This window comes from Gossypium hirsutum, chromosome D09 (genome assembly GCF_007990345.1).
Source record: "Gossypium hirsutum isolate 1008001.06 chromosome D09, Gossypium_hirsutum_v2.1, whole genome shotgun sequence".
In the NCBI taxonomy this organism is placed as follows: Eukaryota; Viridiplantae; Streptophyta; class Magnoliopsida; order Malvales; family Malvaceae; genus Gossypium; species Gossypium hirsutum.
Genome location: NC_053445.1, coordinates 44,248,005 through 44,275,366, shown reverse-complemented (window position 1 = coordinate 44,275,366; position 27,362 = coordinate 44,248,005). Strand labels below are relative to the sequence as shown.

The following is a 27,362-nucleotide window of genomic DNA, read 5'->3' as shown; positions in this document are numbered from 1 at the left end:
TACCATAATTCCTTTGGGCCCATTTGTCACTTACCATCCTTGATCAAAATTAAGGAACGGTTACGGAAAATTGAGTACTTCACTTTCACTTTGACATATGACCTCTTATCAATTGTCCTTGATCAGATAAGTGTAGCTAGGCTACCACTTATCACTTTGCCACTTGATCAGATAAGTGTAGCTGAAGCTACCACTTATCACTTTATCACTTGATCAGATAAGTGTAGCCACTTATCACTTTGTCTCTTGATCAGATAAGTGTAACCACTTATCACTTTGTTTCTTGATCAGATAAGTGTAACCACTTATCACTTTGTTTCTTGATCAGAAGTACTCAAATCCGGTGTTCCACTTAATTTGATCATTTATTCGATTTTCACATTTTTATTTTATTCTCATTTCAACAATAAATACATTTCATCATACATTGTATAATTCATGAAATTAACATTTAATCATTAAATTTCAGCCATATGAACTTACCTGGATCGATTTGCAGAATTTGTAAAAGTTCAGGGACTAATCGGCTACTTTTTCTTTTCCTCGACTTGTTTCAGGTTCTCGATCTAAAATGCAAATTTATTCATTCATCAGCATTTAATTCAATTCTAATTCATTTCACAATTTATGCCCTTTAATTTTCGAAGTTACACTTTTACCCCAAACTTTACAGTTTTTACAATTTGATCCCTACTCAATTAACCCCTCAATTGATCTAATTTTTCTCAATTAACACCTTTTTCCAACTATTTTAGACTACTACATAGCCTTTCATACTCAAAACCGCAACACCAAACCTTAATTCCCAACTTTTTCACAATTAGGTCCCTAAAATCAATTTCTATCAAAATTACTTAATAAAATCATCATATAACAAAATTAAAGCTTCAATTTCATGTTTATTCATCATAAAAATCCAACAATAATCAATGGTAACTTTCAAAATCAGCCATGGAATCAAAAACTAATGAAATAATTAGTTGGACCTAATTGTAAAAGTATCAAAATCACAAAAATTAGAAGAAATAATCAAGAATTAAACTTAAATGATTCAAAAATATGAAAAACCAGCTTATTCCAGACCTCCTATGGCGTTTTTGCTGATAAATTGTGAAGAGATCTCTAGATTTTTCACTTTTGTCTTTGTTTTAAATGTTTAATTTGTTAAGTTTCCAATTTTGCCCCTGTTTCTCCTTACATTCTGCTGATTTTTCTTACCCAACCGTCCAGCCCATATAATTTGGGTCTAATAGCCTTTTAAATCCCTCCACTTTAGTCACTTAAGCTATTTAATCACAATTTAACAAATTTTACACTATTCCCAATTTAGTCCTTTTTAGTTAATTAACTATCCAAACGTTAAAATTTTCTAACGAAACTTTAATACCAACTCAATGACACTCTATAAATATTTCTAAAAATATTTATGGCTCGGTTTAAAATCTTCGAGGTCTCGATACCTCGTTTTTTTTTATTTTAATTATTTTAATATTTATTCCTAGTACACTATTCACTATTTCAAAATTTTCCTAACTTCACATTTAACTTATACTTACTAAATTTATAATATTTTCTACTCGTTTGTCAGATTTAGTGATCTCGAATCACCATTCCGACACCACTAAAAATTCAGGCTATTACAACTCTCCCCCCCATTTTAGGAAATTTCGTCCCCGAAATTTCGTACCTGGAAATAAATTCGGATACTGAAATCTCATCAATTCCTCCGTTTCCCAGGTTGCCTCCTCAGATCCATGTCGATTCCATAACACCTTAACTAGTGGTACACGTTTATTCCTCAACTCTTTAACCTCCCGAGCTAAAATTTTCACCGGTTCCTCTGAATAAGTCATGTCAGGTTGGAGCTCTATTTCCGTATAAGGAATTACATGTGATGGATCTGATCTATACCGTCTCAACATAGACACATGAAACACATTATGAATATTTTCAAGTTCCCGGGGCAAAGCCAATCTATAAGCTACCGGACCGATTCTTTCAATGATTTCATACGGCCCGATAAATCGTGGGCTGAGTTTTCCCTTTCTGCCGAACCGCAAAACTTTCTTCCACGGTGACACTTTCAAAAATACACGATCACCCACACTAAACTCTATATCCCTTCTCTTCAAATCTGCATATGATTTTTGCCGATCGGAGGCAGCTTTTAAACAATCTCGAATAATACGAACTTTTTCTTCAGTTTCCCGAATCAAGTCCACTCCCACCAGTTTCGATTCACTTAATTCAGTCCAATATAATGGAGTTCTACACTTTCTTCCATACAGAGCTTCAAACGGTGCCATTTTAATACTAGTTTGATAACTATTATTATAAGCAAATTCGGCTAAAGGTAAATACCTTTCCCAGCTGCCGCCGAACTCAAGTATACAACACCTTAACATATCTTCTAAAATCTGAATCACTCGCTCTGACTGCCCATCTGTCTGGGGATGAAAAGCTGTGCTGAAATTTAATTTGGTGCCCAGAGCCTCCTGTAATTTACTCCAAAATCTCGAGGTAAATCTCGGATCTCGATCCGAAATAATAGATATCGGTACCCCATGTAACCTCACTATTTCAGACACATATAACTCCGCTAACTTTTCAAGCTGATAATCTGTTCTGACTGGAATAAAATGTGCCGACTTAGTTAACCGATCAACAATCACCCATATCGAATCTTTCTTCTTCGGAGTTACTGGTAATCCAGATACAAAATCCATCGTGACATGTTCCCATTTCCACTCTGGAATCATAATGGGCTGTAACAACCCTGTCGGCACTTGATGCTCAGCTTTCACCTGTTGACAAATCAAACATCTTGCTACATATTCACAGATTTCTCGTTTCATTCCAGGCCACCAATACATTTTCTTCAAATCACAATACATTTTTGTACTCCCCGGGTAAATAGAACACATACTACTGTGAGCCTCTGATAAAATATCATTTTTCAAGTCTAAATTATTTGGAACACATATTCTATTACGATAATATAACATACCATTTTCATCAATGGAGTATTCTGAGCTTAACTCATTTTGAACCAGCTGTCGTTTTAGCATCAATTTTGGGTCTTCATCTTGTAATTCCCGAATCCGTTGAAAGAACACAGGTTTAGCTTTTAATTCCGCTAGTACAGAACCATCCTCATTAATAGATAAATGAGCACTCAATTCCCGTAATGCAAATAATGATGATTTCCGACTAAGTGCATCTGCTACGACATTTGCTTACCTTGGGTGATAGTCAATGACAAGATCATAATCTTTCAGCAACTCTAACCATCGTCTCTGTCTCAAATTTAACTCTTTCTGAGTCATTAAATACTTCAAGCTTTTATGATCAGTATACACATAACATTTCTCACCATATAAGTAGTGTCTCCATATGCTTCCCGACAACTGAAACCGCACGAGAAGAATTATCCTACACATGATTTGGAATTGGCAGCGATCGTTCCCAAACATTCACTTTCTATTCAATTCTTTCAATAAAATCAGCATATGAACAATTTAAAGCTCTAATTTCATGCTAAATCATCATATACTTCCAGCACATATTCATATCAACTTTCAACTTCTTTCATAAAATCAAAAACTAATGAATTTAACAAGTGGGCCTAGTTGTAAAAGTCATAAAAATACAAAAATTTCAAGAAATAGTCAAGAATTGAACTTACTTGTAATAAAAATATGAAGAACCAGCTTGAAGAAGCCCTTCCATGGTGTTTTAGCTGATGAGAATTCAGAAAAATGAAGAGAAATCTAGATAATTCCACTTGGGTCCTAACTTTATTAAGCAAATTTTGCAATTTTCCAATTTTGCCCTTAATTCTCCTTACTTTCTTGCTGATTTCATGCCTCTGCCGTCCAGCCCAAATAGACCTTGGGTCTATTTTCTTTTAAGCCCTCTTCCTTTTATCATTTAAGCTATTTAATCATTTCCCAAAATTTTGCATTTGTTACAATTTAGTCCTTTTTGTTCAATTAATTATCGGAACTTTAAAATTTCTTAACGAAACTTTAATACTAACTTTTTAACACTCCATAAATATTTATAAAAATATTTATGGCTTAGTTTAAAATCCCCGAGGTCTTGATACCTCATTTCGATTCTAATTATTTTAATATTTATTTCTAGTGCACTATTCACTATTTCAAAAATTTTTCTAACTTCATATTTAACTTATACTTGCTAAATTAATAATATTTTCTACCCATTTGTCGAATTTAGTGATCTCGAATCACCGTTCCGACACCTCTGAAAATTCAAGCCATTACATTTTTTTTTTCGTCGGATTTGTGGTCCCGAAACCACTGTTGTAATAGCCCGATTTTAGGCTTAGTCGGAACAGTGGTTTCGGGACCACAAATCCGACGGAAAAAAAAATGTAATGGCTTGAATTTTCAGAGGTGTCGGAACGGTGATTCGAGATCACTAAATTCGACAAATGGGTAGAAAATATTATTAATTTAGTAAGTATAAGTTAAATATGAAGTTAGGAAAATTTTTGAAATAGTAAATAGTGCACTAGAAATAAATATTAAAATAATTAGAATCGAAATGAGGTATCAAGACCTCGGGGATTTTAAACTGAGCCATAAATATTTTTATAAATATTCATGGAGTGTTAAAAAGTTAGTATTAAAGTTTCGTTAAGAAATTTTAAAGTTCCGATAATTAATTGAACAAAAAGGACTAAATTGTAACAAATGCAAAATTTTGGGAAATGATTAAATAGCTTAAATGATAAAAGGAAGAGGGCTTTAAAGGCAAATAGACCCAAGGTCTATTTGGGCTGGACGGCAGAGGCATGAAATCAGCAAGAAAGTAAGGAGAATTAAGGGCAAAATTGGAAAATTGCAAAATTTGCTTAATAAAGTTAGGACCCAAGTGGAATTATCTAGATTTCTCTTCATTTTTCTGAATTCTCATCAGCTAAAACACCATGGAAGGGCTTCTTCAAGCTGGTTCTTCATATTTTTATTACAAGTAAGTTCAATTCTTGACTATTTCTTGAAATTTTTGTATTTTTATGACTTTTACAACTAGGCCCACTTGTTAAATCCATTAGTTTTTGATTTTATGAAAGAAGTTGAAAGTTGATATGAATATGTGCTGGAAGTATATGATGATTTAGCATGAAATTAGAGCTTTAAATTTTTCATATGCTGATTTTATTGAAAGAATTGAATAGAAAGTGAATGTTTGGGACCTAATAGTAAAAGAGTTTGAAGATAGAGTTATATGTGGAAATTCTGAATTTCAATAGTTGTGTAACAACTTATAATGTCTAGTAAAGTACTAATTGAGAAAATTAGATTAATTGAGGGGTTAATTGAGAAAGGACCGAATTGTATAAACTGTGAAATTTGGGGCAAAATGGAAATCAACATTTTGCACTAAAGCAGTTTTGGACAGCAGCAGTAGTGTAACTTTGAAAATCACCAAAAATTGTAGAGATTGAATTAGAGGATGAATAAAATATGAAACTAAAGCTTATTGAGTCTAGTTTCTTATAAAAGAAATGATGTGAGCAATGGAATTGTAAATCATGAGATATAATAGATTTTGTGAGACAAGGTCAGAATGAATTCGGGTTCCCCTGTTCTGACTTTGGAAAATCATTAAAAACTGTACAAAAATGATTATGAGTTATAGTTTATATGGTTAGAATCCTTAATGAGTCTATTTTTAGAATAAATAAGCTAAAACATCATCCGAATTCTGTACAATGAGATAATTAATTTTTAGTGAAGAGTGGTCGGAACTGTCAGACAGCGAAACAGGGGAAACTTTAAAGAATAAACTGTACTATTTGGCTGAACAAAAAATTATGAAAATTTTATGGTATGAAGATATGTGAGTCTAGTTTCAGGGAAAATTAACGGATCTTAATTTGGAGCTCTGTAGCTCCGGATAAAAATAATTTAGTGACTCTGACTCGGATAAACAGCTTTGAATATACATGTTAGTGAATATTGAAATTATGGTTAATGTTGTTTAAGTGTGTTATACACATTAAGGATGTGGAATGGAGAGGAGGAGGAGGAAAATTGGGAAATATATGAATGATTCGTGTATAAATGGTCATATGTTTGATTATAACTCATAAACGATGAAATATGAATGATGCTTATTTTTGTGCATTATTGGTCATGGTTTAAGCTCATGTGTGAAAATAAAGTTTCATAGTATGTGTGTATGGTATATTCAGTATATGATTTGGCATGAAATAATACCATGAATGGTTTATGAATTAACACATGTTGATAAGCCTGATATATGAATAAATGATCAAATTGAGCGGAACGCCGGATTTGAGTACTTCTGATCAAGTGACAAAGTGATAAGTGGTAGCTTTAGCTACACTTATCTGATCAAGTGACAAGTGGAAAGTGATAAGTAATAGCTTCGGCTATACTTATCTGATCAAGTGACAAAGTGATAAGTGATAGCTTCGACTACACTTATCTGATCAAGTGACAAGTGAAAAGTGATAAGTGATAGCTTCGGCTATACTTATCTGATCAAGAGACAAAGTGATAAGTGATAGCTTTAGCTACACTTATCTGATCAAGAGACAAAGTGATAAGTGGCTACACTTATCTGATCAAGAAACAAAGTGATAAGTGGCTACACTTATCTGATCAAGAAACAAAGTGATAGGTGGCTACACTTATCTGATCAGGGACAAGTGATAAGTGATCATACGTAAGACCATAGTTATACTATGGCAAAGTGAAAGTGAAGTACTCAATTTTCCGTGACCGTTCCCTAATTTGATTAAGGATGGTAAGTGACAAATGGGCCCAAAAGAATTAAAGTAAATGGATAAGTGGTAGTGTATTTATATCAGGACGATGTTGTTATTCAAACTAAAGTGATATTTTCATTGCTAAATTGAGAATTTCATAAATGTGTTATTGAATGGTATAATCAATAAACATTGAGTTAAATGGTAAATACGTATTAGTTCTGAATTTGATGTCATTGAATTGTACGTGAATTAAATGGAAATTTCTAGTGATATGATTTAAATTATGAGCATGAGAAATTGCGAATTGAATGAAATGGAAATGAAGCATTAAATTGCATGAGTATGTATCGGGTCTCGCAGGCCCTAATTATTATGATTATAATATTTTGAGGATATATTGTGAAAAGTTATAGAAACATGTTAATTATTTTGAAAGTTTTAATTTTGATGAAATTTTATAACTCGGTTAAATACGTTTACAAGTGTATGTGTTTTGGTAATGCCTCGTACCCTATTCCGGTGTTGGATACGGGTAAGGGGTGTTACAATAGTCGTAATGGGAGTTAAGAGTAGGCTGTGGTCGAGAAGCAAAGGCGCCATTCCAATCCATTTTTGAATCGTCTGTCTTCAAAATCAACCAGAATATACCAGAGCACCAAAGATAGCTCTATTATGAGTTTATGACCACACCATACGAAGAGAAAGCGAAAGTGTGGGAGCAGAAGAGAAGAGTTAGTAAAGAATTTCTTCATTTACATGTCTCTCTATACTTTGGTGCTGTGGGGTTAATTCCTACATATGAATCTACATAATACATGAACCGATAACTTATACCTTTATTTTATGGCATTTTCCAAGCAGAATATTTTTATATATTAAGTAAATATAATATGTATCTATTTTTATAAATTATTATAATATAATATTCTAACTTAATAAATTAAAAAATAGATAAAATAATCGGTTATCATATTCAACATGAATAGTATATTAATCAAATTTAAAAATAAATTAAAATACTTTTTAATAAAAAAAATGATGTTGAATATTAAAATAAAAGAAATTGAGATTGATATATTAAATAATGAGATAAGGTTTATACTTGAAGATAATAACATTTAGGGTTCTAAAACGAAAATAAAAATACCAAATGAAAAAGTTCCATAGTTTTTTATATTAAAAAAGAATAAATAAATTTTATAATAAAAATATTTTAATAAAATACATAATTAAATAATATTATATTTCTTACTTTCAAAATGAAATAATGTAAATTCATACTACCAAATGCTCCTTCATGCATCATCCAACCATGCATTTCTTTTAAGCCTTTTGATTTTTAGAAATTATAAGTGAAAAGCATTTAAAAAAAATTAATTTTATCAAAAAGTAGTATGAAGAATTAAAATATTCATTGTAGATATTATGTGTAGCATTATTTCTCAAACTAACTTTTTAACCCATAGCCATACCAAAAATCTAAAAATTCTAACTGTTCACTTTTCAAAACTCCCCCTCATTTGTAGTATTTATTCAAATTAAATTTTAGAAAAAAAATTATTAATTTCTTGAAAAATATGTAACAATTGTTACTATAAATTATTTTTAATATTTTTTTATTATAATTTAAGTTGAATATTTAAGGGTTCGAGTGCGTTGAAGCGCATTATGTTCGAGAAGAGATAGTTCTAGACATTATATAAAAAAGAGCAGATATGATAATAACATAATATTAATGTTAAAAAAGTTGAATATTTATTAATACCAAAATAGTACTAATAATAATAATGATGACATATAATTGGAATAGATCAAAATTAACTCATATTTTTGTATTAAAATATCACAGTCGAAAATAGACATTAACTCTTTATAGCACTTTTTAACAACAATGTTAAACAATTGAAATATTTTACCATATTCTTAAAACTTTTTTTCTATTACACTTTTCAATAGTATTTTTCAAAAACGGGTGAAATTTTTTATTTGAATTGAAAATTGACTTAAGAGGCAATGGGAAATAAGGTGTTAATGTGGAATTTGTTATATAAAATGAAAATTTGAGCTGAATAAAATGTTGACATTCACTAGCATGCCACTATTTTGACTTTATGAAAAACTGAATTAATTTACTTTTATAAATGTGTTGAATTGATATATAAGTATGATATTGTTTGCAACTTTGTGGTTAATTCTCAACCCATGTTGGAATTATCTTGTGATAATACACAGACCCAACGCCTCACTCTATCTCAGGTATTAAATGATAATTTATGGACACAAGCCTGCTTCAAGCAGTCACAGATTCAATATTAAATCAAAACAACCTAATTGCACAACAAATGTAAATTTTTAATTAATGCTCTTTCTTTTTAACTGGAAAAGATTCAAAACAGAGGAAGGAACATGGTCTATCCCAGCCTGGCATGACAGTTGTCCGTGGACCAGCCTTTGGTAAAAAGAGGACAGTAGAGCTAAAGGTCAGGGTTTCATCTAGGAATGCAACTCACTTCACACTCATTACATCTTTAAATACCAAAACGGAACCAGCTGCTATCCAGGTTATGGTATTTTGTTTTCTCCTGTCAAAATCCTCTAACACCACATGCAAGATTAAATTGGAAACAGAACCATCGTATTCCTACGTGCAAAAATGGTTCAACCAAATGCCAATTTGTCCAGGAAAAGCATTTATACCAACATCACTATTGCAGTAAAACTAGATAGAACCATAAACTCCAGATACGACCCAACACCTAAACAACCACAGACCAAGTTGCAGGGATGCCACAATTTTCATAATTTATACCAACACTCATTATGGTGATAACTACAGAAAATAATTTAACCAATATTGCAACAGTTAAAACACTCAAAGAGATAAGAACAGATCAAACAAGGCCTCCAAGTACCACGAACCTTTCTAAAAGCATAAGTAAACAACAAAGACAATAAAAACTGGGTCGATTAAGATATAAGAAAGGAATTAGATTACCTCATTTGCATCACAACTAAATTACAAAAATTTTAACAGAAAGCTTCTGGTGAAAAACAAGATCATAACCAACCATAATCTCTTAATTTTATGTGCAGTGGTGTAAAAGAGGAAACAAAACTGGATCAAATACATGGTAGTGAAACTTGCGTAATCATAGATGACACATGCCTACTCTGAAAATCAATTAAGATGAAATCCTCTAAAACAACAAATGCCTTTAGAAGTATAACCTGTACGTGAAACCCCACATGGGAATTCCGGGGATCACTGATGTCAACAGTAACTCTGATATGCTTCTGGCTATTTCAACATCCCTTTTCTTTTACGCTCTTTTAGGTCAGTGGGGATGATAAATACAGAATCTACACAAAGTCCTCCTTTAGAATGTGTGCAATCTATCTGTTTCACAGAAAATCTGACTTCAGTAACTGGTTCAGAGTCGTTGACAATAAATTCCCCAACCTTGTAGTCTATCCAGCATCCGCGCTTGTGGTTTCCATTATCATAATCTTGTTCAGTATCATCTAAATAGTGCTCACATGATGCTAGCTGACCATCACAAGTAGACAACTCAAATGTTACAGGCTTTATGTCCCAACCATGGGTGTGCTCAAAACTAGACACTCTTCTTCCCAACCTTTTGGAAAATCTTCCAAGGTGAAGCCTGAATGAAAGAGTATAGATATCAGCTGGAAGAGGGAACTTTACTACCCCATCTACCTCAAACCACCATATTTGCTGCAAATAGGCCACAGTATGGAATCTGGAAGCAGAGCAAGATAGAGAACATAAAATTTGTTGACAAAGAACGGCGGAGAGGAGAAAAAATGTGGAAACAACATTTAACCACTGGCCATTGCAACATGAAAATAAATTATTCAATGGAATAAGAATCTGAAAAACGACTGCAGCCCGGAAAATTTTCCTGTTTTACACAGACTCTTAATAGAAAAATAAAAAAGTTCAACAAAAATTTCACAATTAAGCATTATACTATTTTCATAAGTGGAACAGAATCATTAGTAAATATTCTGCTCAACTAATGAAGCACCATGAAAAAAGACTAAACTCAGTACATATAGTATAGAGTAGTGGAAAGAAGTCACTAAGAATGGGAAACCAATTCTCTTGTCACACTGTAATGTGACCATAGGATGGAATAAAGATCAGGATTCGGGGAAATCTTAGAAAATCCTACTACTAATAAATGCATTTAGTACTCTGGAAAGTCGATCACCCTAAACACACTAGAACAAATATGCATGTAAAAATATGCACCCATTTGATACATAACCACATGCGTAAAAGCATCTTTACCAGTGCCAGAAGAGCATAAAAGAAACATGTAAACAGCAATCACTCAATACCGAACGCCATGAACATACTTGTGGGATAAAGATCAGTATTAAAAATCATTATCACTCTCCACCAGATTTACTACACCTCAATCATTCCAATCAATAAATGAACAATTTCTGGCTAAAGAAAAGAAAAACGTTCAAGCTAAGTAACCAATGAAATGATAAGATGAGAGTACTAGAACCTGGAAGCCTGCCTCAGCAATACAATTTTGTTTCTATCAAGCTCTCACTCATAAAAACTACAAGTTACACTCAGAGCAGTTCGGTAATTGTCTCAAGATGATGAGATCATATCATGCCTAAATAAAGGATATAAGGTTTTATAGAAATTTGAAGGGCTACCTCTCAATCATATGGCCTAGGCATTGAAAATATATAAACCAAAAAAATTTGCTCCATGTAAGGCATCGATGGATTTATCATCATTTGGATGAAAGAAACTCGAAATCAGCCTGCCTTATCACAATGGTAGATGTAGTTAGTAGAGTTGAAGGTCCATTTCAAAATAATATAGATTTTGGTGGTAGAACTTTTTGAATAAATCAAAAGATAAAGACTAATAAGTTGAAAATCATAGCTATTCTTTTCGTCAAAACATTTTAACCATGCCTTGCCACTGAAGCAAAAGGTATAATAAAATGTTTCGGGAAGAAACTGCTTCCTTCAATTAGTCAGTCAAATAGTTGACCACTAAATCCCAAAATTCTCACGTTTGAATGTTTTAACATCTGGTATCCCTTAATAACTTCCACCATAATCAAATGGGAATCAAACATAAAAAAGAAGATAGAAAAAGTCAGTATGGTTATGCAACAAAAATAAAATTCAAGTCTACACAGTGTTTTGGGACTATAATCCCATTTCCTGAGGGCTAAATCTTAGAATTAACAAAATTGAAATGCAATATCCTCTAGGGAAAATGAAGTTTTAAGCATATATAGCATGAGAGAATAGTCTAGAACTGTATTATGAGAAAGAGCAAAGCATCCAATGTGGTTGCACGCTTGCCCGATTATAATCATCTATAAGGCAAGCACAAACTTCTGTGAAGAGATTAATTTTCAGAAGGCACTAAGCAAGAGAAGAAGACAATCATTTCTCACAGAGATAAGAAAACAGTTAGCACGCTGTCTCATTGTATAGGCAACTGGTCGATGCTTATTAACTCTTATCCAGCATTAATGGGAAAATTAGTTCCAGCAGGTAAACACCCTTAGGAGCAGCATATAAAGGGAGATAGAAATCAAAAGCTTAACATATCAGCATTTGTACACTTCTTCATACATTCAACGAGTTTCACCATCAAAATAGCACTCCTAACCCAAAATACATAGATCTCAAAAAGATAAAGCTATCGACATGAACCAATCATAATGGAAAAACATAAATATATGTACAAGGTTCTCTAGGTACACAAGACTTCTCAATCTCTGACTACAAGAACTTCGACAAAAGTGAACTTACACTACACAGCATTATCTCAATTCATTAAAGCTCACAAATTTCTTATTGCAAGATCCAAGCATATAAACTGAATTACCTTTCATTGAAAACCTCTTCCAAAATCCAACCAATAAAACATCCCTCGAGATTAACAATTTGGCAATGAAGAAAAACATAATCTCTAAACAAGATTTAGTAAAAGATACCATTATCATCTAGAGATTAATGATGAATCAGCAACAAAGATGCAAACTTTCAGAGATTTTAGTCTTTCTACATAATACCATTTGTATAAAGAAAACATCAACAAAAAGCCAAAACCCTAGAAAGCTGCAGTTAAGCAGCACCCGAATGCATTTCCTCCCACCAAAGAATAAATGAGACATGCAATTGACAATGTAGTTCACAAAATGTCCCATTCCAACAAATATATAGCTTAACCATCTATGTGCTCCATGTAGACGCAAAATTGGCATAATTAATTCCATTTTGTGCTTCTTCAAGTAATCAAGACAGAATTCTAACAAGCTGGTCGAAAACCATACTAGAAACATTTCAAGATACAAGCATCTCAATCCCACATTAAGGCAATGTCAAAATCAATAAATTGTACCAGTAAATTTAGTATTGAAGCATAATAATATAAATGTCTAACCTAGATTCTTCTGTAGAAACCCAATTCCAATATCTCCGATCATCAATTCCAGTTATTGCCATCCCTTTGGCAGATATTGCCATGCATACCCTCCCGGTCACTCTGTCCAGCCATACTTCCTACATCATCAAATTTTCAACCGTCATTAGTCTTCGATTATTCATGTCTAGCCATTATTAAATTCAAAATGAAGCACTGAAGCAAAACAAAAGGAAAAAAAATCATACATAACCACCTCCAAGACCCTCCCGCACGCCAAATGCTCCCCAAAAACACCCCTTTTGCATGAACAAGAGTTGTTAAATTTGTTCTCTTCAAAAAAGAAATAATAACATTAACCCACCAGTAACAACTAACTACCCAAATCCCCATTCTTCCCAGAAAATTAAGATACAAAATATCTTAAACTCACTCAAAAAGCCAAAAACAAATTCTAAAAGAAAAAAAAACAAAATATATTAACCAAAAAGTTATGAAAACAGCCACAAAGCCTCAAGTTCAATCCTTCCCAAGCATAAAACGAAAGTAAAAACGACCAAATGAACCCAAAACTCAAACACCCAGAAATAAATATTTAAAAAAAGTAATAATGAAATTAACCAGAAAAAGGAGGAGGAAACAAACTCTAAAGACGACCCACCTTATTTCCATCATCAAAAGGTACCGGGCGAGAGAGAAGGGCAAAAATATCTTTTTTGGACAAATTCTGGTACCTTTCGGGTGGCACTAAATCCAGCAGATCTTGATAATTACTGGGTAATTTCATTTCCCAAACAGAATCCGAAGACGCAGCCCCTCTAAACGCTCGATTCAACCTCGCCAGGTTGCAAATCTCCGGAGGCGTCAAGTAAGTGAAAACGCAGGCCACACAGCTCTCCGGTATGTCCCCTAATCCCGGTCCCATCGCCGTCCCATTGCTTCCTTCCGTTAAGTTGGATAAAGACGCACCCATCGAATCTTTTTTTCTCTTCCCTCCCCTATTTTCTTTTTTTCCCTTTCGTTTCTATTTATAAAAATTCACTTGGAAATTTGAAGTTGATTTTGTTTTGTTTTTTTTAATTAAGTTGGTGGGAAGACCGAAAGAATGAAGAAGAAAGAGGATGTCTTAAGAGTGGAAAATTTCTGGACGTCTTTTATAGTTGGATTCTAACACTGTTCAATTGTCGTTTTAATTACCCGACCCGGATTTTATTTTACGCTCTTTCTTTTTTTCCTCAAAATTTTATATTTGGGTATACAGTATAGGGAGATGATATACTTTGAAAATAATATTGATTGTATCGTTTGACAGATGATTCAGGCAAACCCTCTTTTTCTTTTTGACTAAAATATTTTCTGTCTCTCTATCTTCAAACATTGAACAACAAAGCAAATGATGCAGTAAAATGGTTTGAAGCCATCCTACTTGTTCTTTTCCATTCACTTTGGTTCTTCTTCTAAAAGCAACACATGCGGTTGAAATTTATATATATAAATATAAATTTCCTATCAACCAACGTGATTCATGCAATGCAAATCTTTTCTTACTTCATTTATCATTAAACAATTCACTCACGTTCCACATTTCTTTCTTTCTTTTATATATATATATATATATATATTTTCTTTGCTTTTATAATAAAATAATGCTTGAAAAAACATTATTGACAAATAAATATTTTTTTTAGATTTGGTGGGTTCTACTCAAATTTATGGTGGCTTAAGTCTGGACTATCAATCAAATCGTAGTTATAGTCATTTAAATATATCTAATACTTATATTTAAACACTTTATTGAAATGTCCTACTCTTTTAAATTATAATTAACATTGTTAACATAAAACATTTCCTTTCGCCCATCATAAAATCTATTCTTTTCTTTAAAATATAATTAACAAATTATTAAGTATAAACTAACTTAATCTTTCTTAACGAATAACCATAAATTTCATAAAGAAATACGAAATTGGTTTTTAATACTCTTTACTTTCATCCTAATTAACTTTTATGTTTGATGTATCCATGATTAATGAAGAAGATCTGGGCATATCATTTATAAATTAACTCATTTGAATTTATTTTAAAAAGGTATGCATGTATTAAATATTATTTTTTTAGGGTTATTATTATTCAAGGGATTAGAGTTTTTTTTTTTAAAGTTTAGAAGAAAAAAGGATTGGAGTTGAATTTTTTTAAACATGAAATTCGTGTATTTATTCTATACATGTATATTAGAGGACAATGATTAGAGATCAAAATCCTGATGACACGAAAAAAATCTTTTTCAACTTCTTAATTTCAATAATTAAATATCAAACCTGATAGACACAAAAATATATATACAATAATTTAATTTTCTTTTCTTTTCTTTCTCTCTATTGAAATGCATTTAAATAATTTTTTTATTAAAAAAATTATGATAACAGCTTTGAAAGCGCCAAAATATGAAGTAATCTGTATTTCAGCCGTCCAAAAATTATAATAAAATTAAATATGATAATATTGTACTAATTTTACGAAAACCACAAGCTATATATCTCTTAAGCAACTCCCATAAGAAAAATAGACATCCAACTTCAAATCAAATTAATTGACAAAAGAGAAAGAAAAAAGTAGAAGCCAACCAATGAAATAATTAGTCAAAATATGAAGTAAGGCGAAATGGGGTCATTAATTGCAAATCACTTCACGAAAATGATACCTCCTCACTTCTCTCTATTTTGTTAATGTTTGATGATTTTCTTAGGTCACACATAAGTAAACATCAACGGATCGTGATAAGTTGTAGGTTGGACTTTCTTTCTTCTCGTATTTCATTTTCTTTAAATACATTTTGTTTTGAAGAAAATTTATTTTGAATGATCTGTTTTCAACTGAGCCGTTTATTATTTATTCGAAATAATATTTTATAATGTAATTAAAATTAGTATTTTTGTGTTTTATAATTGTTAAATATATATTAATAAAATTATATTTAGAATTAATATAGTAAATATATCACCTTGATTTGAAATTTTATATGTATAATAAGTATTATTATTGGTTTACTAAAATATTAATTATACAGAAATTTATGAATGTGTCAATGTTAAAGGATTACATATGAATATGTAAATCGAAAATTTATATTTACTAATAAAGAGATGCATAGGTGATTATAAATGACACATGCACACCAATTGATTACTCTTGTTGTTTTAAGCTTGTACAACAAAATCCCTCCAGACCGGTTGTTTGGACAATGATTTAGTTAAAATATCAACTAACTGATCAGCAGTTAAACTCGAATATTATTTAACTATAAATTTTTAATTTTATAGCATCATGTCTAAAATAAACCTTTTACCTTCACAAAAATACATTTTAACCTCACTTATCAAAAACAACAATAAACTAACTCTAGACCTACCGAAATCATATTGTCAATTTTATACTAAATGGAAACACACATCGGCTTTATGGGTAGAACATGACTTCACCATACAAGTGCTTGAATCACCATAGAATTAAAGGCTAGTGCGCATGCATTGACGAATCATGATAGATATTTAGATAAATTGATCTTTTAAAAAAGGGCTGTCCCTTATACTATCTCGTGTAAATGGAAATTCCCAAAGCTGCATTTTGGTAAAATTTTAAATCCACTGGAAATGCCACTCACTCTCACATCAACCTTTTGAAGTGGTTGAATGAGCAATAGATGGGTATTGTGAATAGATAGGGAGGGCATTGCTTGCTTTATTCATTGTATCGATGTCGAAATTATTTTGTCTGGTAACACACGCAAAAACTGTTGGGTGAATGAAGTTCACACCATCTTTGTTTGTCCCTTTCACATTTCTTAATAATCAATGGTGAAACAAATTCGGGGGTTTTGATTTCAGTGGTTGATGAGGACATTGGCCCCATGAGTAGCTGTAACCAGTTGAGCGTTTCTGCAAGTGTGACACTATCAGGCTGTCATGATTTTCTTTACCTACAAAACAAAAGTCCCAACCCTATTTCAAGCACGTTTCTTTAAAAACTTTGTGGTTACCTATTTTTCGGCTTTCAAATTTTCAACTCCATTTTTTCAAATCAGGTTACCTTCACCAATAAAACCACACTTGCTAATGAATTCAGCTACTCATCTAAATTTGTTGGAAATTTATGAAGGTCCGAGTAAATACATTAAGCTTGAAACTTAATTTTGGCTTAAAATTAAGTACATTTAAAACCCGAATTCGGCTCGAGTCTTTTCTATGTTTCTAATATATTATATTGTGTTCTTTTATATATTATGTAAATTATAATACATATAAAAATTAAATTTATAATAATATATAATTTAATAATGTAAACATAAAGAAAATGTTAAGAAGCTTTGTATATAAAATTTTAATAAATAAAAAATATAAAAAATATTTAATATTAAATATTAAATTAAAAATAGTAAAATTATTATTTTTAAATATGAGCGGGTTTAAAATCAATCTAGATTAGTCATTTACAAATTTGAATGAGCTCGAAAAAAATTGTAGACTCATATTTTGAGTTAGATCGAGTTTAGACAAATATAAAATATAAAATATATTAATATCATACTTAACTCCACTCAATCATTGAACACTTTTTTTTTATTTTTAACTAACATTCCACTATAATACATAAATTCTCAGTTATATATATATATGGCTTTGGTGTTTATATTTTTCATTGTTTCAATGGATATTTTAGTTAAAAATTCACCTGAACTAATAAAAAATGACATGCAGTAAAAGAAAAGATTTCATAAAAAATTATTAGAAAATTTAAAAAAGAACCATAAAATGAGAAAAAAAATAATTCCTAACAAATTATAAAAAAATAATCATCAAAATCCAAAAATTTGAAAGAAATTTTCTAAACTTTCTAAAACTAACTTGATTTTTTTAAATATCACATTTTCATATTATTAACTTTTAATTATAAAAAATATAAAATTACTCAAAAATGCACATCCATATAAATATGCATTTGGACAGTGGTTTGTTTGGATTCTCTCTACACATAGATTTTTACTAATTACATATTTTTATAATTTTAGAAAATAATAATTTCAAAATAAATTTTCATTTTTATTTATATTTATATTTATATTTTAGAAAAAATTGACAGGATGAACCTAGACATCATGTCCAGGTTTATTCTCAACATGCATTCTTTAATAATTTTATATTTTTATAGATTTTTTTGTTATGATTCTTTTTTGCATTTTTAATGGTCTTTTTTTTTTTTACTTTTAAGCTCTTGCAACGTAACATCATTTGATTCACTGAAGAAAAAAAATGAATGAAAATGATAGATGAATGCAAATATATATATACACCGCAGATTAAAGTCCAAAGAGATTAGAGTGACTAAAACATGACTGAAATATCAAATTGAAAATTTCTATGTACAGCTAAAATAGACATTAAGCCTAATGAATAACAATAAAGGCCATTGGGCAAGGTTTTGACGTTGGTGGTGGTTCCTCTCAATAATATTATTTTTAAGATTTAAACTTGTATTTCGTTTTAAGAGAGTAATATATATTATCATTGTACCCAATAATTATTAATTAAAATAAATAAATAAATAAATAATACTCAATGACACATCTAATAAAATTAGACTGAATAAGTAAAATATATAAATCACCTCTACTATATTAGTGATGCAAAAACAAATCTATGAAAATCAAACTTTTTACAATCGAATAATTACAAGGTTGGAATATCAAAATTCAACATTTGATCATTTAAATGAGTATGCAAGAACATGGTAAATGTGTAATATAGAACTTGTTCAAGTGTGAGCATATAGGAATGATGGTGGCAAATGGGAATATTACTGGTTGCAAATGCTTAGGGCTACGTCAGACCTTAATTATTCAATAACACTAGCAAAACAGAAAGAAGAATGCGATAAACAAGGTGAAATAAAGAACACATGGGTGATGGGGATGCTAGCTTGACCTTGGTTGGTGTTCGTTGGGGGCCGGCAGCTTAAACAAGCAAACTCCAAATAAGTGTTTCAATTTTCAAATTCCTACCAAGTTATATTCACGTCTAATTTGTCTTCTTCTCTCTGTCTCCTTTTATTTGCCAAGTTCGTGCAAACAAACCCTATTATTCCACCCTCCAGATTTTGCATTAACATGTTTTCTTAACAATTTTGTCAAAATATGAACATATACATGTGATGGAGTTTTTTAAGAACATAAATGAGATTAAAATCTTATTTATTTAATTTTAAAAACATTTAAATACCAATTAAAAATAGGTAACCTTTTTTTAATATCGTTTGGGGTTAAAAAACTAAACTATCAAATAATTATTATTTAAAATAATAAATGCTAATATTTCCTGGTTGAATGTTTTTAATTTGTTGATATATACCTTAAGGTCTAAAGTTCGACTTCTAGTATAACGTTTTCAAGTAATTTCATTTAAGAATTTTATATAAACTGTTAAAAGATATAATTGTTTTTTTAAGTAATGATGTTAAGACTTTTTCATGAAATTTACTTGATTAGAGATTTTATATTATTATTAGTGGGATCATATTTTGGAATTTTAATTTGGGAATTCTTCTCACAGGGTCTGGATTTTTTTATCCAAGTTAGACCCTGAACTTGATAAATGTTTTCAGATTTTTTTTTATATATCCAAGTAAATCCTCGAGAACCCTAAAGTTCAGGCTTCAATATGAGAACAATTGTCAAGTTTAAGATCCAACTTAGACAACAACAAAATAGTTCAGGCCCCAATGTGAGAACAATTGTCAAGTTGAGGGCTTAACTTTAATTTAAAAAAATTCTGACCTTAATATAAGAAAATTTACCAAGTTTAGGCCCAAATAATAATTTAACCCTTTTCATAACTAGGGTTCAAATATTGCCATATATCTTTTATTATTTTATTACCCCTAAAAAGATATGTTTCACTCAATTTACCATGCTTGCAGAATTTTTAAACCTGAGTAACGATTAATTTTCCTTAAGGAAAATTTTATTTGATTATGTTATTAGTTATTGTACTTTTATTTGATCAACTTTTGCCCGTGCACTTTTTGAATTGATCAATTTTAGTTCTTATACTTTTTTGAATTTTAAAATTTTAGTCCTAACTCAAGCAGTAACAGTTATATTTATTTGGTTAAATTCAATTACTAATCTTATACTATGCATACATTTGTACATTTGGTCCAGATTTTCCAATTGAATCATTCAAAGTACCTAAACCTTTCAAAATTTAAAATTTTAGTCTTGATGCAAATGAAAGTCATTAATACATTAATTGAATTTTTAGTGAGTAATATGTGGAAATAACAAGTTGACATGGCATTACACATACAATAATATGTTTGGTGCATCGGATTTTAAAAATAACAGAACTTAATGAATTTAACAGCTTTCAATTGGTGAGAACTGGAATTTTAAAACTTAAAAAGTATAGGGATTAACATGACCAAATTAAAGTAAAGGGAACAAATTTTGTAAAGTTCAGGGACTAAGAGCAGAATTTAACCTTTTGACTATTCTGTTTTGATTCACAAAAATACTCCAGGATCATGCCATTTCTTGTGCATTGGGAATGGGCCTATTGGTTAAAATGGAACATACTGTTTCTGAGACCCATAGTCTTTCCCCTTCTCGTGGACAAGGCCACCTATAGAGGCCTATTGGGTAGAAAACGGCTTTTGCCCAAAGGCCTATATACAATTTCCAAATGGTTGGTACCAAAAACAGATGAAGCCAGCAGATTTTTAAAGAGTTAGTTCAAGAGAGATCAAACAAATTATTTTTACTATAAATTCTATTACGTGGGCACATTAAAATCACAAATTTAGAATATAAATATGTGTTTAAAAATAATATATAATAAGTAATAAAATTTATTGTTTGAAACTAATTAATAACACATGAAATATATACGTTATTAAAATAAATAAATAATGGGATTAAATTGTTTATCACGGTGTCGAGTTAACTCTGTGATACCAACTCAATCAAATATATTATTAAGACATACAACTAATGGAAGTAATAGTGTGCATAATAAAATAAAAATGTATAAAAATATTAAAATAATGCTTTAGTTGAATGATAAATTAAAGGATTTAGTGATGCAATTAATATAGGTTCAAATCCTATAATATGCATGTTTTAATTACATTTTTAAATGAAAAAAAACTAATGTACCCTTGAATAATATAACTTATTTTAATTACGAGAAGTCATTCACATAATTAAACACTTAAATTAGTGACCCGGTTGAGGGTGACTCCATCTAAGTAAAATACTTAAAATAATAGTATAGATACATTTATATATATTATTATATTAATATTTTTAAAATATGATTGAATACGCCATTAATAATTAGATCTTATTACATGTGATTCCTATCTAGAGTTATTTTAATTCAAAGTAAGTTATGACCATTCAGAAACATTACGTAAAGTAAGAGACCAAAAATTAAATGAAAGGTTAAAATGATTTTTTTTATAAAGTACTAAATAAGTCAGTATATTTTTTATTAAAAAAAAGCTATAATCAGGTTCGGCCATTATCGCTGTTCGGGATCCACAAACCATTCCAAGCTAGTCAAAACTTCTTCGAATATGTTCTTGAATTCATTCGAGATGTAAGTAAAACTCAGATTGGAGAAGAATATGATCCATGGGTTTTCTTTATTGGAACTATGTTTCTATTTATTTTTGTTTCTAATTGGTCGGGTGCCCTGTTACCTTGGAAAATCATACAATTACCTCATGGAGAGTTAGCCGCACCCACGAATAATATAAATACTACTGTTGCTTTAGCTTTACTCACGTCAGTAGCATATTTCTATGCGGGTCTTTCAAAAAAAGGATTGGGATATTTCAGTAAATACATTCAACCCACTCCAATTCTTTTACCTATTAACATTTTAGAGGATTTCACAAAACCCTTATCACTTAGTTTTTGACTTTTCGGGAATATATTAGTTGATGAATTAGTGGTTGTTGTTCTTGTTTCTTTAGTACCTTCTTGTACCTATCACGTTTCTTGGATCATTTACAAGTGAGATTCAAGCTCTTATTTTTACAACTTTAACTACGGCTTATATAGGTGAATCCATAGGTTATCTTCTTTATCGAAATTTAACAAACTAGAAAAAAGCAATATTTCCTTTTCAACGAAACCAAAAAATTGAAAATTGAAAATTGAAAAATCATTAAAAGTTTAACACTTGAGCACTCTCTGAAAATTAAGTAATAAAACTAGAAACAACCTTTTAGGTGACGAAAATAAAAAAAATAAAATAAAAGCAGCCTAAGTCCTAACTGTCTAGTTTACCCTAATTTTTAGGTCTAAATATCTAACGCTAAAGGGCATCAGGGTTTAGACTTGCCCAACCCATTGTAATATAGCATTCGCTTTCGCTATGATAGATTCGATTTCTCTATATATTTTATAATTATAATTGTGTGTAAAATATTTTTATAATTATAACCTATTTTATAAATTATCTTCAAATTTTTTGTTGAATTATAATTATGTGATATTTAAATTATGTCAAATTTCCATTTTATGCTCAAATGTTTTTTTATCAACCTATTTTTTTTAAGTTGGTGTCTTTATTAGTTAAACTATTAAGCGTGGGTTTGGATATACGGTGCGGTACGTTTGACTTACTTTTTATCTCATGTTATAATATCGCTATAGTATCTAATCTCACTGCCACGTCATTTTTACACTAACCGCAGGTAAACGCACCGTCTATCCAAACCCACTGCAGGCTTCATGGGTTTGATCAAAGTTTTACAGGATTGATGGTCAAACCAGTCAGGCCATCAGTTTTTAGTTTGACCGATTGGTTTGATTCAATCAAATAAATTATTAAAAATTCGTAAAAAAAAACCAGTTAAACCTATTTTTTAGCTCGATTTAACCAAATTGTATTGGTTTGTAGGTCAATTGTTCAAGCCTTATCTTAAGACCAGTACCATAGCTGATATTTGGTCCAATTGGTTTGACCTACTAATCCGGTCGAATTCTAAAATAATTGGTTTTGATTGATAGAAATAACTTTTTTGATCCTGTTAGGTGAAATTCAAAAAAGAAGTATTCATTAGTAGAATAAATTATGAGCATGATTGGCATTGACATATAGTATAAAAATTATATGAAATGAAAGGATGTTTTATTAATTAATTTTTAAAAAAATTACATAAGACATTAATGTAAAATGGGGTAACAAAGAAGGCTTAATACCTACTAAACCAAAAAAATTAGATAATAATAACACCCTTGTGATAATGTATTGAAACTTGATAATATCGTAAATATTGTTGTGAGTGTAGAGTATAGAAGTCATTTTCCTCGCCTAGTTTTGAAATCCTGTGGGTTTCAAGATTAACTTTTTCTTTTTTTTAATAATGAATCTAAAAAGCCGGTTAGTAGCGGAAACCAAAACCGAAACCATGGGCCAGTTTTTGAAGCTCAGCACCACGAAATGTAAAACTTTCCCAATCTAAAACCAGCTGCTCCGCTCTCTGTATCCTCTCTCTTTCTTCTATATCTCTTCTATCTATTCCTTTGCCTTCTATTTCTCTTCACCTTTCTTTTTCTTCTGTTACATTATTCAATTTCTTAAACAATAGCTTTCGCAGCCTTTTCCTTTTTCCTTCTTCTTCTTCTTCTTCTTTTTCCTTTTTAACTTCTGTGGGTGTTGAAGAAGAAAGCTTTCAGCTTTAGGTGCCTGGTGATTGTTACAACTCTGTTGTAGTCAGTTGTTTTACTGGGTATGTGTCTTTTTCCTGTTCCAACACTTGTATGAATCGCTTGCTTGTTTGGAATTTGTATCTTTTGTTTCTTTTTATAACTCAGGAAAATAAAGTTGTTGTGGCCAATGACAATTACCCTCCACAGGGGTGTTTGAGATATCCAATAATTGCTGTACAAGCTTTTAAATTTGCCATTCTGAATGGATACTAGTGGTGTGAGTGGTGGGGTGTTTTCTGGGATTGGTTCAGGTATGCTAGGTCTTGAAATGCCATTACACCCCCAACATCATCAACACCAACAACCCCCTAGAAACCCCCAAACTGCCCCAAACTTGCATCATTTGCAACAAAACCCACAAATGGTTGGTTTCCCTCATCAAGAAACTGACCACTCACTGCACCAGCAATCTGTCAAACAAGGCGGCTACCCTTTTGGTTCCAAAGCCAAACAAACCTCCCCCCTTAGTGATGAAGATGAACATGGTTTCAATCCTGATGATGCCTCTGCTGATGCTAAGAGAAAGGGTTCTCCATGGCAAAGGATGAAATGGACGGATAGCATGGTTAGGTTGCTTATAATGGCGGTTTATTATATTGGCGATGAAGGTGGATCAGAAGGGAATGGATCAGACCCTACTGCCAAGAAAAAGGCTGGTGGGTTGTTGCAAAAGAAAGGGAAGTGGAAGTCGGTTTCGAGGGCTATGATGGAGAAAGGGTTTTATGTTTCACCCCAGCAATGTGAAGATAAGTTCAATGATTTGAATAAGAGGTATAAGAGGGTTAATGATATACTGGGTAGAGGGACAGCTTGTAAAGTGGTGGAGAATCAAAGCTTGCTTGATTCCATGGATTTGTCTCCCAAAATGAAGGAAGAAGTGAAGAAATTGTTGAATTCTAAGCACCTGTTTTTCAGGGAGATGTGTGCTTATCATAATAGTTGCGGCCATGTTGCAACTGCTGGGGCTCATCAATCATCAGTGGTGGCTACGGAGATATCCCAGACTCAGCACCAGCAAGCTCAATGCCTCCATTCCTCTGAAAATGCTCAAATTGCCGGTAGAATTGAGACAGAGGCATCGAAACTAGCTAAAGTGGGGAGTGAAGAAGAGGATGACGATGAAGATGAGGACGATGAGGACGAGGATGATGACGAAGACGACGATGATGAGGCAGTGGATGGTCACTCAAGGGGCCAAAATGGACATGGGAAGGAAGATGATGAAGATAACAATGAAAAGCCTTCACATAAGAGGCCCAGAAAGGGAGCATTTTCAATGTCACCGTCGCCCTTGATGCAACAATTGAGCTGTGAAGTAGTGAACGTGATACAAGATGGGTCAAAGAGTGCTTGGGAGAAGAAGCATTGGATGAAGATGAGGCTAGTGCAATTGGAAGAGCAGCAAGTGAGCTACCAATACCAAGCATTCCAGCTGGAGAAGCAAAGGCTCAAGTGGGTTAAATTCAGTGGCAAGAAAGAAAGGGAGATGGAGAGAGCAAAGCTGGAGAACGAACGAAGACGGCTCGAAAATGAGAGAATGGTGCTGCTTGTTAAGCAAAAGGAATTGGAATTGGTTGATGTTCAGCAGCAACATCTGTCTCAGCAGCATTCTTGTAGCAAGAGGAGAGATCCGTCTAACATAAGTGGATGAAAAATAGAGATTTTAGTTTTAGATTTTAGATATAGATACTTAAATTACATGAAAGTTTGTTCTCTGCTTTTGTATTGTCAAAATTTTTGTTTATGAACAAACATCTATGTTTTCAAACATATGAATTCTGTGTTTGAATTATTGTTTTCAATCTTGTATTGCAAACAGGTGTTTTGGCTCACATGAACAAATTTTACCATAACAATTTTAAACTTCTTGCTAACAAGGGTGTCAAACTTTCTTAAATTTCTAAATATATTTGGTATATTACCATAACGACTCCTCCTGGAAAATAATAATAATAATACAATGTAAAAAGGTCGGTCCAAAATCTAGAAAAGGGATAAAATGAAGTGAGTTGAAACATTAAGATTCCAACCTAACTCCTCCTGCTTATAATGGAATAAAAAGGGTCGGTTTAAAATCTAAAATGAATTAAGGAAAGTCGGTTTAGATTTCAACTTTAGAATCTAGAAAGCAGCAAAATTAATAAAGGGTTAATAACACCAAAGTCCCAAATTATGGCCTAGACTTTTAAATTGGTCCCAAATTTCAAACATTTTAATTGAGTCAACAAAGTTTTATATCATATCAATCAAGTCTTCATACGATCTAGCTGTCAATATGGACATTAAATGTAAGTCTGGATATGAAAAAAAGCATATGCATATTGTATAAACAATTTAGCTCTGACGTGATATTATCAATTCTTTTGACAAAACACTTAATTGATATGAGATTAATAGTATGTGAACTAAATTAATCAAAAAATAAATGCAAGAAATCTCAAATAAAGTTTCATATTTTTTTACTTCTAAATGAACTCTTATCTTGGCTCTAATTTCTTTTATCTTTTAAAAACCTCCCTTATCTACTGTAGAGATTAAGCTCAGTCTATGAAAATGATTATATTTAAAGCTTGGCCCTTGAAAGCAACTATTGAGATTTTTGAGTTGGACTTTTAATAAAGTGATGACAATAAGTGCATTGAAGTCTAATGCCCTTGGTCTATCATGGACAAGCATTTTTGCCTTAAAGATTAGACGAAAAGAGTTGTGCTTGAAATATTTGACTTTGCAAAGTTAGGATTATAGGTTCAAGTATCTAATCCGCCCCTTGCCCTTTTGTCCTGAGAGAATACGTTTAGAATTGGAAATCTGCTTCTAAAATTGGAGGAGGTCAATTTTAATTGAATGGAAGAAATAAAATGGAATGGAGTCTTGCGCTTAATGATTAAATGTGGATGACCAACTTTAAGTTTAAATGCCATGAAAGTGAAATGATAGAGGCCAAGTTCCAATTCAAAAGAATGCCAAAAATTCTTGCTACCGAGGTGAGAGACTGGGTCATAGGAGCAAAGAAAGCATCTTTAGAGCAATACTGGGAGATATCGAAGGAAAAATGGTAGGGGGCCAATTTCTCCTCCAATTATGTTCAATTGTTGCTCACCTAATGGAAACTAGGATCCATTAACAAGGGGTGTGTGAAGACTAGCCTCCTTAAGTTTAGGGTGGTAGTTTAAGGCTTAGACAGAGCAAAAAGGACTCGAAGTCGTGTAACATGCTATTGAGTGTACTTGATTACTCTTGAAGGATCATATTGAAGCTTATGTTGAGGAGGTGCCTGAAGCACCTCATCCATGGTTTGATGAGTTGCTGAAGATGTTGTAGCTAATACGGTTGCTTAACATCACATCTTTTTTGTTATGCTTAATGTTTCCAATCCTTTGTTTTGT

At 31.5% G+C, this 27,362-nt stretch overlaps 3 protein-coding genes and 1 pseudogene across 4 annotated transcripts; 2 read left to right on the top strand and 2 right to left on the bottom strand.

The window, feature by feature from the left end:
- Positions 1–483: 483 nt before the first annotated feature.
- LOC121220927 (uncharacterized) lies at positions 484–2,366 on the bottom strand. The gene is made up of 2 exons (XM_041100816.1): positions 1,688–2,366; positions 484–566 (listed from the first exon to the last, which is right to left on the bottom strand). The coding sequence occupies exons 1-2, from the start codon at positions 2,304–2,306 to the stop codon at positions 520–522; spliced, it is 666 nt and encodes a 221-aa protein (XP_040956750.1). The 5' UTR covers positions 2,307–2,366; the 3' UTR covers positions 484–519.
- Positions 2,367–9,739: 7,373 nt separating this feature from the next.
- On the bottom strand, positions 9,740–14,469 carry LOC107908726 (F-box protein PP2-A15). The gene is made up of 3 exons (XM_016835983.2): positions 13,864–14,469; positions 13,224–13,342; positions 9,740–10,527 (listed from the first exon to the last, which is right to left on the bottom strand). The coding sequence occupies exons 1-3, from the start codon at positions 14,173–14,175 to the stop codon at positions 10,065–10,067; spliced, it is 894 nt and encodes a 297-aa protein (XP_016691472.1). The 5' UTR covers positions 14,176–14,469; the 3' UTR covers positions 9,740–10,064.
- Positions 14,470–21,688: 7,219 nt separating this feature from the next.
- On the top strand, positions 21,689–22,364 carry LOC121220776 (ATP synthase subunit a, chloroplastic-like; annotated as a pseudogene).
- A 1,273-nt stretch (positions 22,365–23,637) lies between these two features.
- On the top strand, positions 23,638–25,746 carry LOC121202877 (G-patch domain-containing protein 1). Of its 2 annotated transcripts, none has more exons than XM_041100814.1 (2): positions 23,638–23,996; positions 24,082–25,746. In XM_041100814.1, exon 2 carries the CDS (start codon positions 24,179–24,181, stop codon positions 25,625–25,627), a length of 1,449 nt encoding a protein of 482 aa, XP_040956748.1. In that variant the 5' UTR covers positions 23,638–23,996; positions 24,082–24,178; the 3' UTR covers positions 25,628–25,746. The 2 variants fall into 2 exon arrangements, with proteins under 2 accessions (XP_040956748.1, XP_040956749.1); XM_041100815.1 differs by having other exon boundaries at positions 23,662–23,996; positions 24,124–25,746.
- Positions 25,747–27,362: the final 1,616 nt, after the last annotated feature.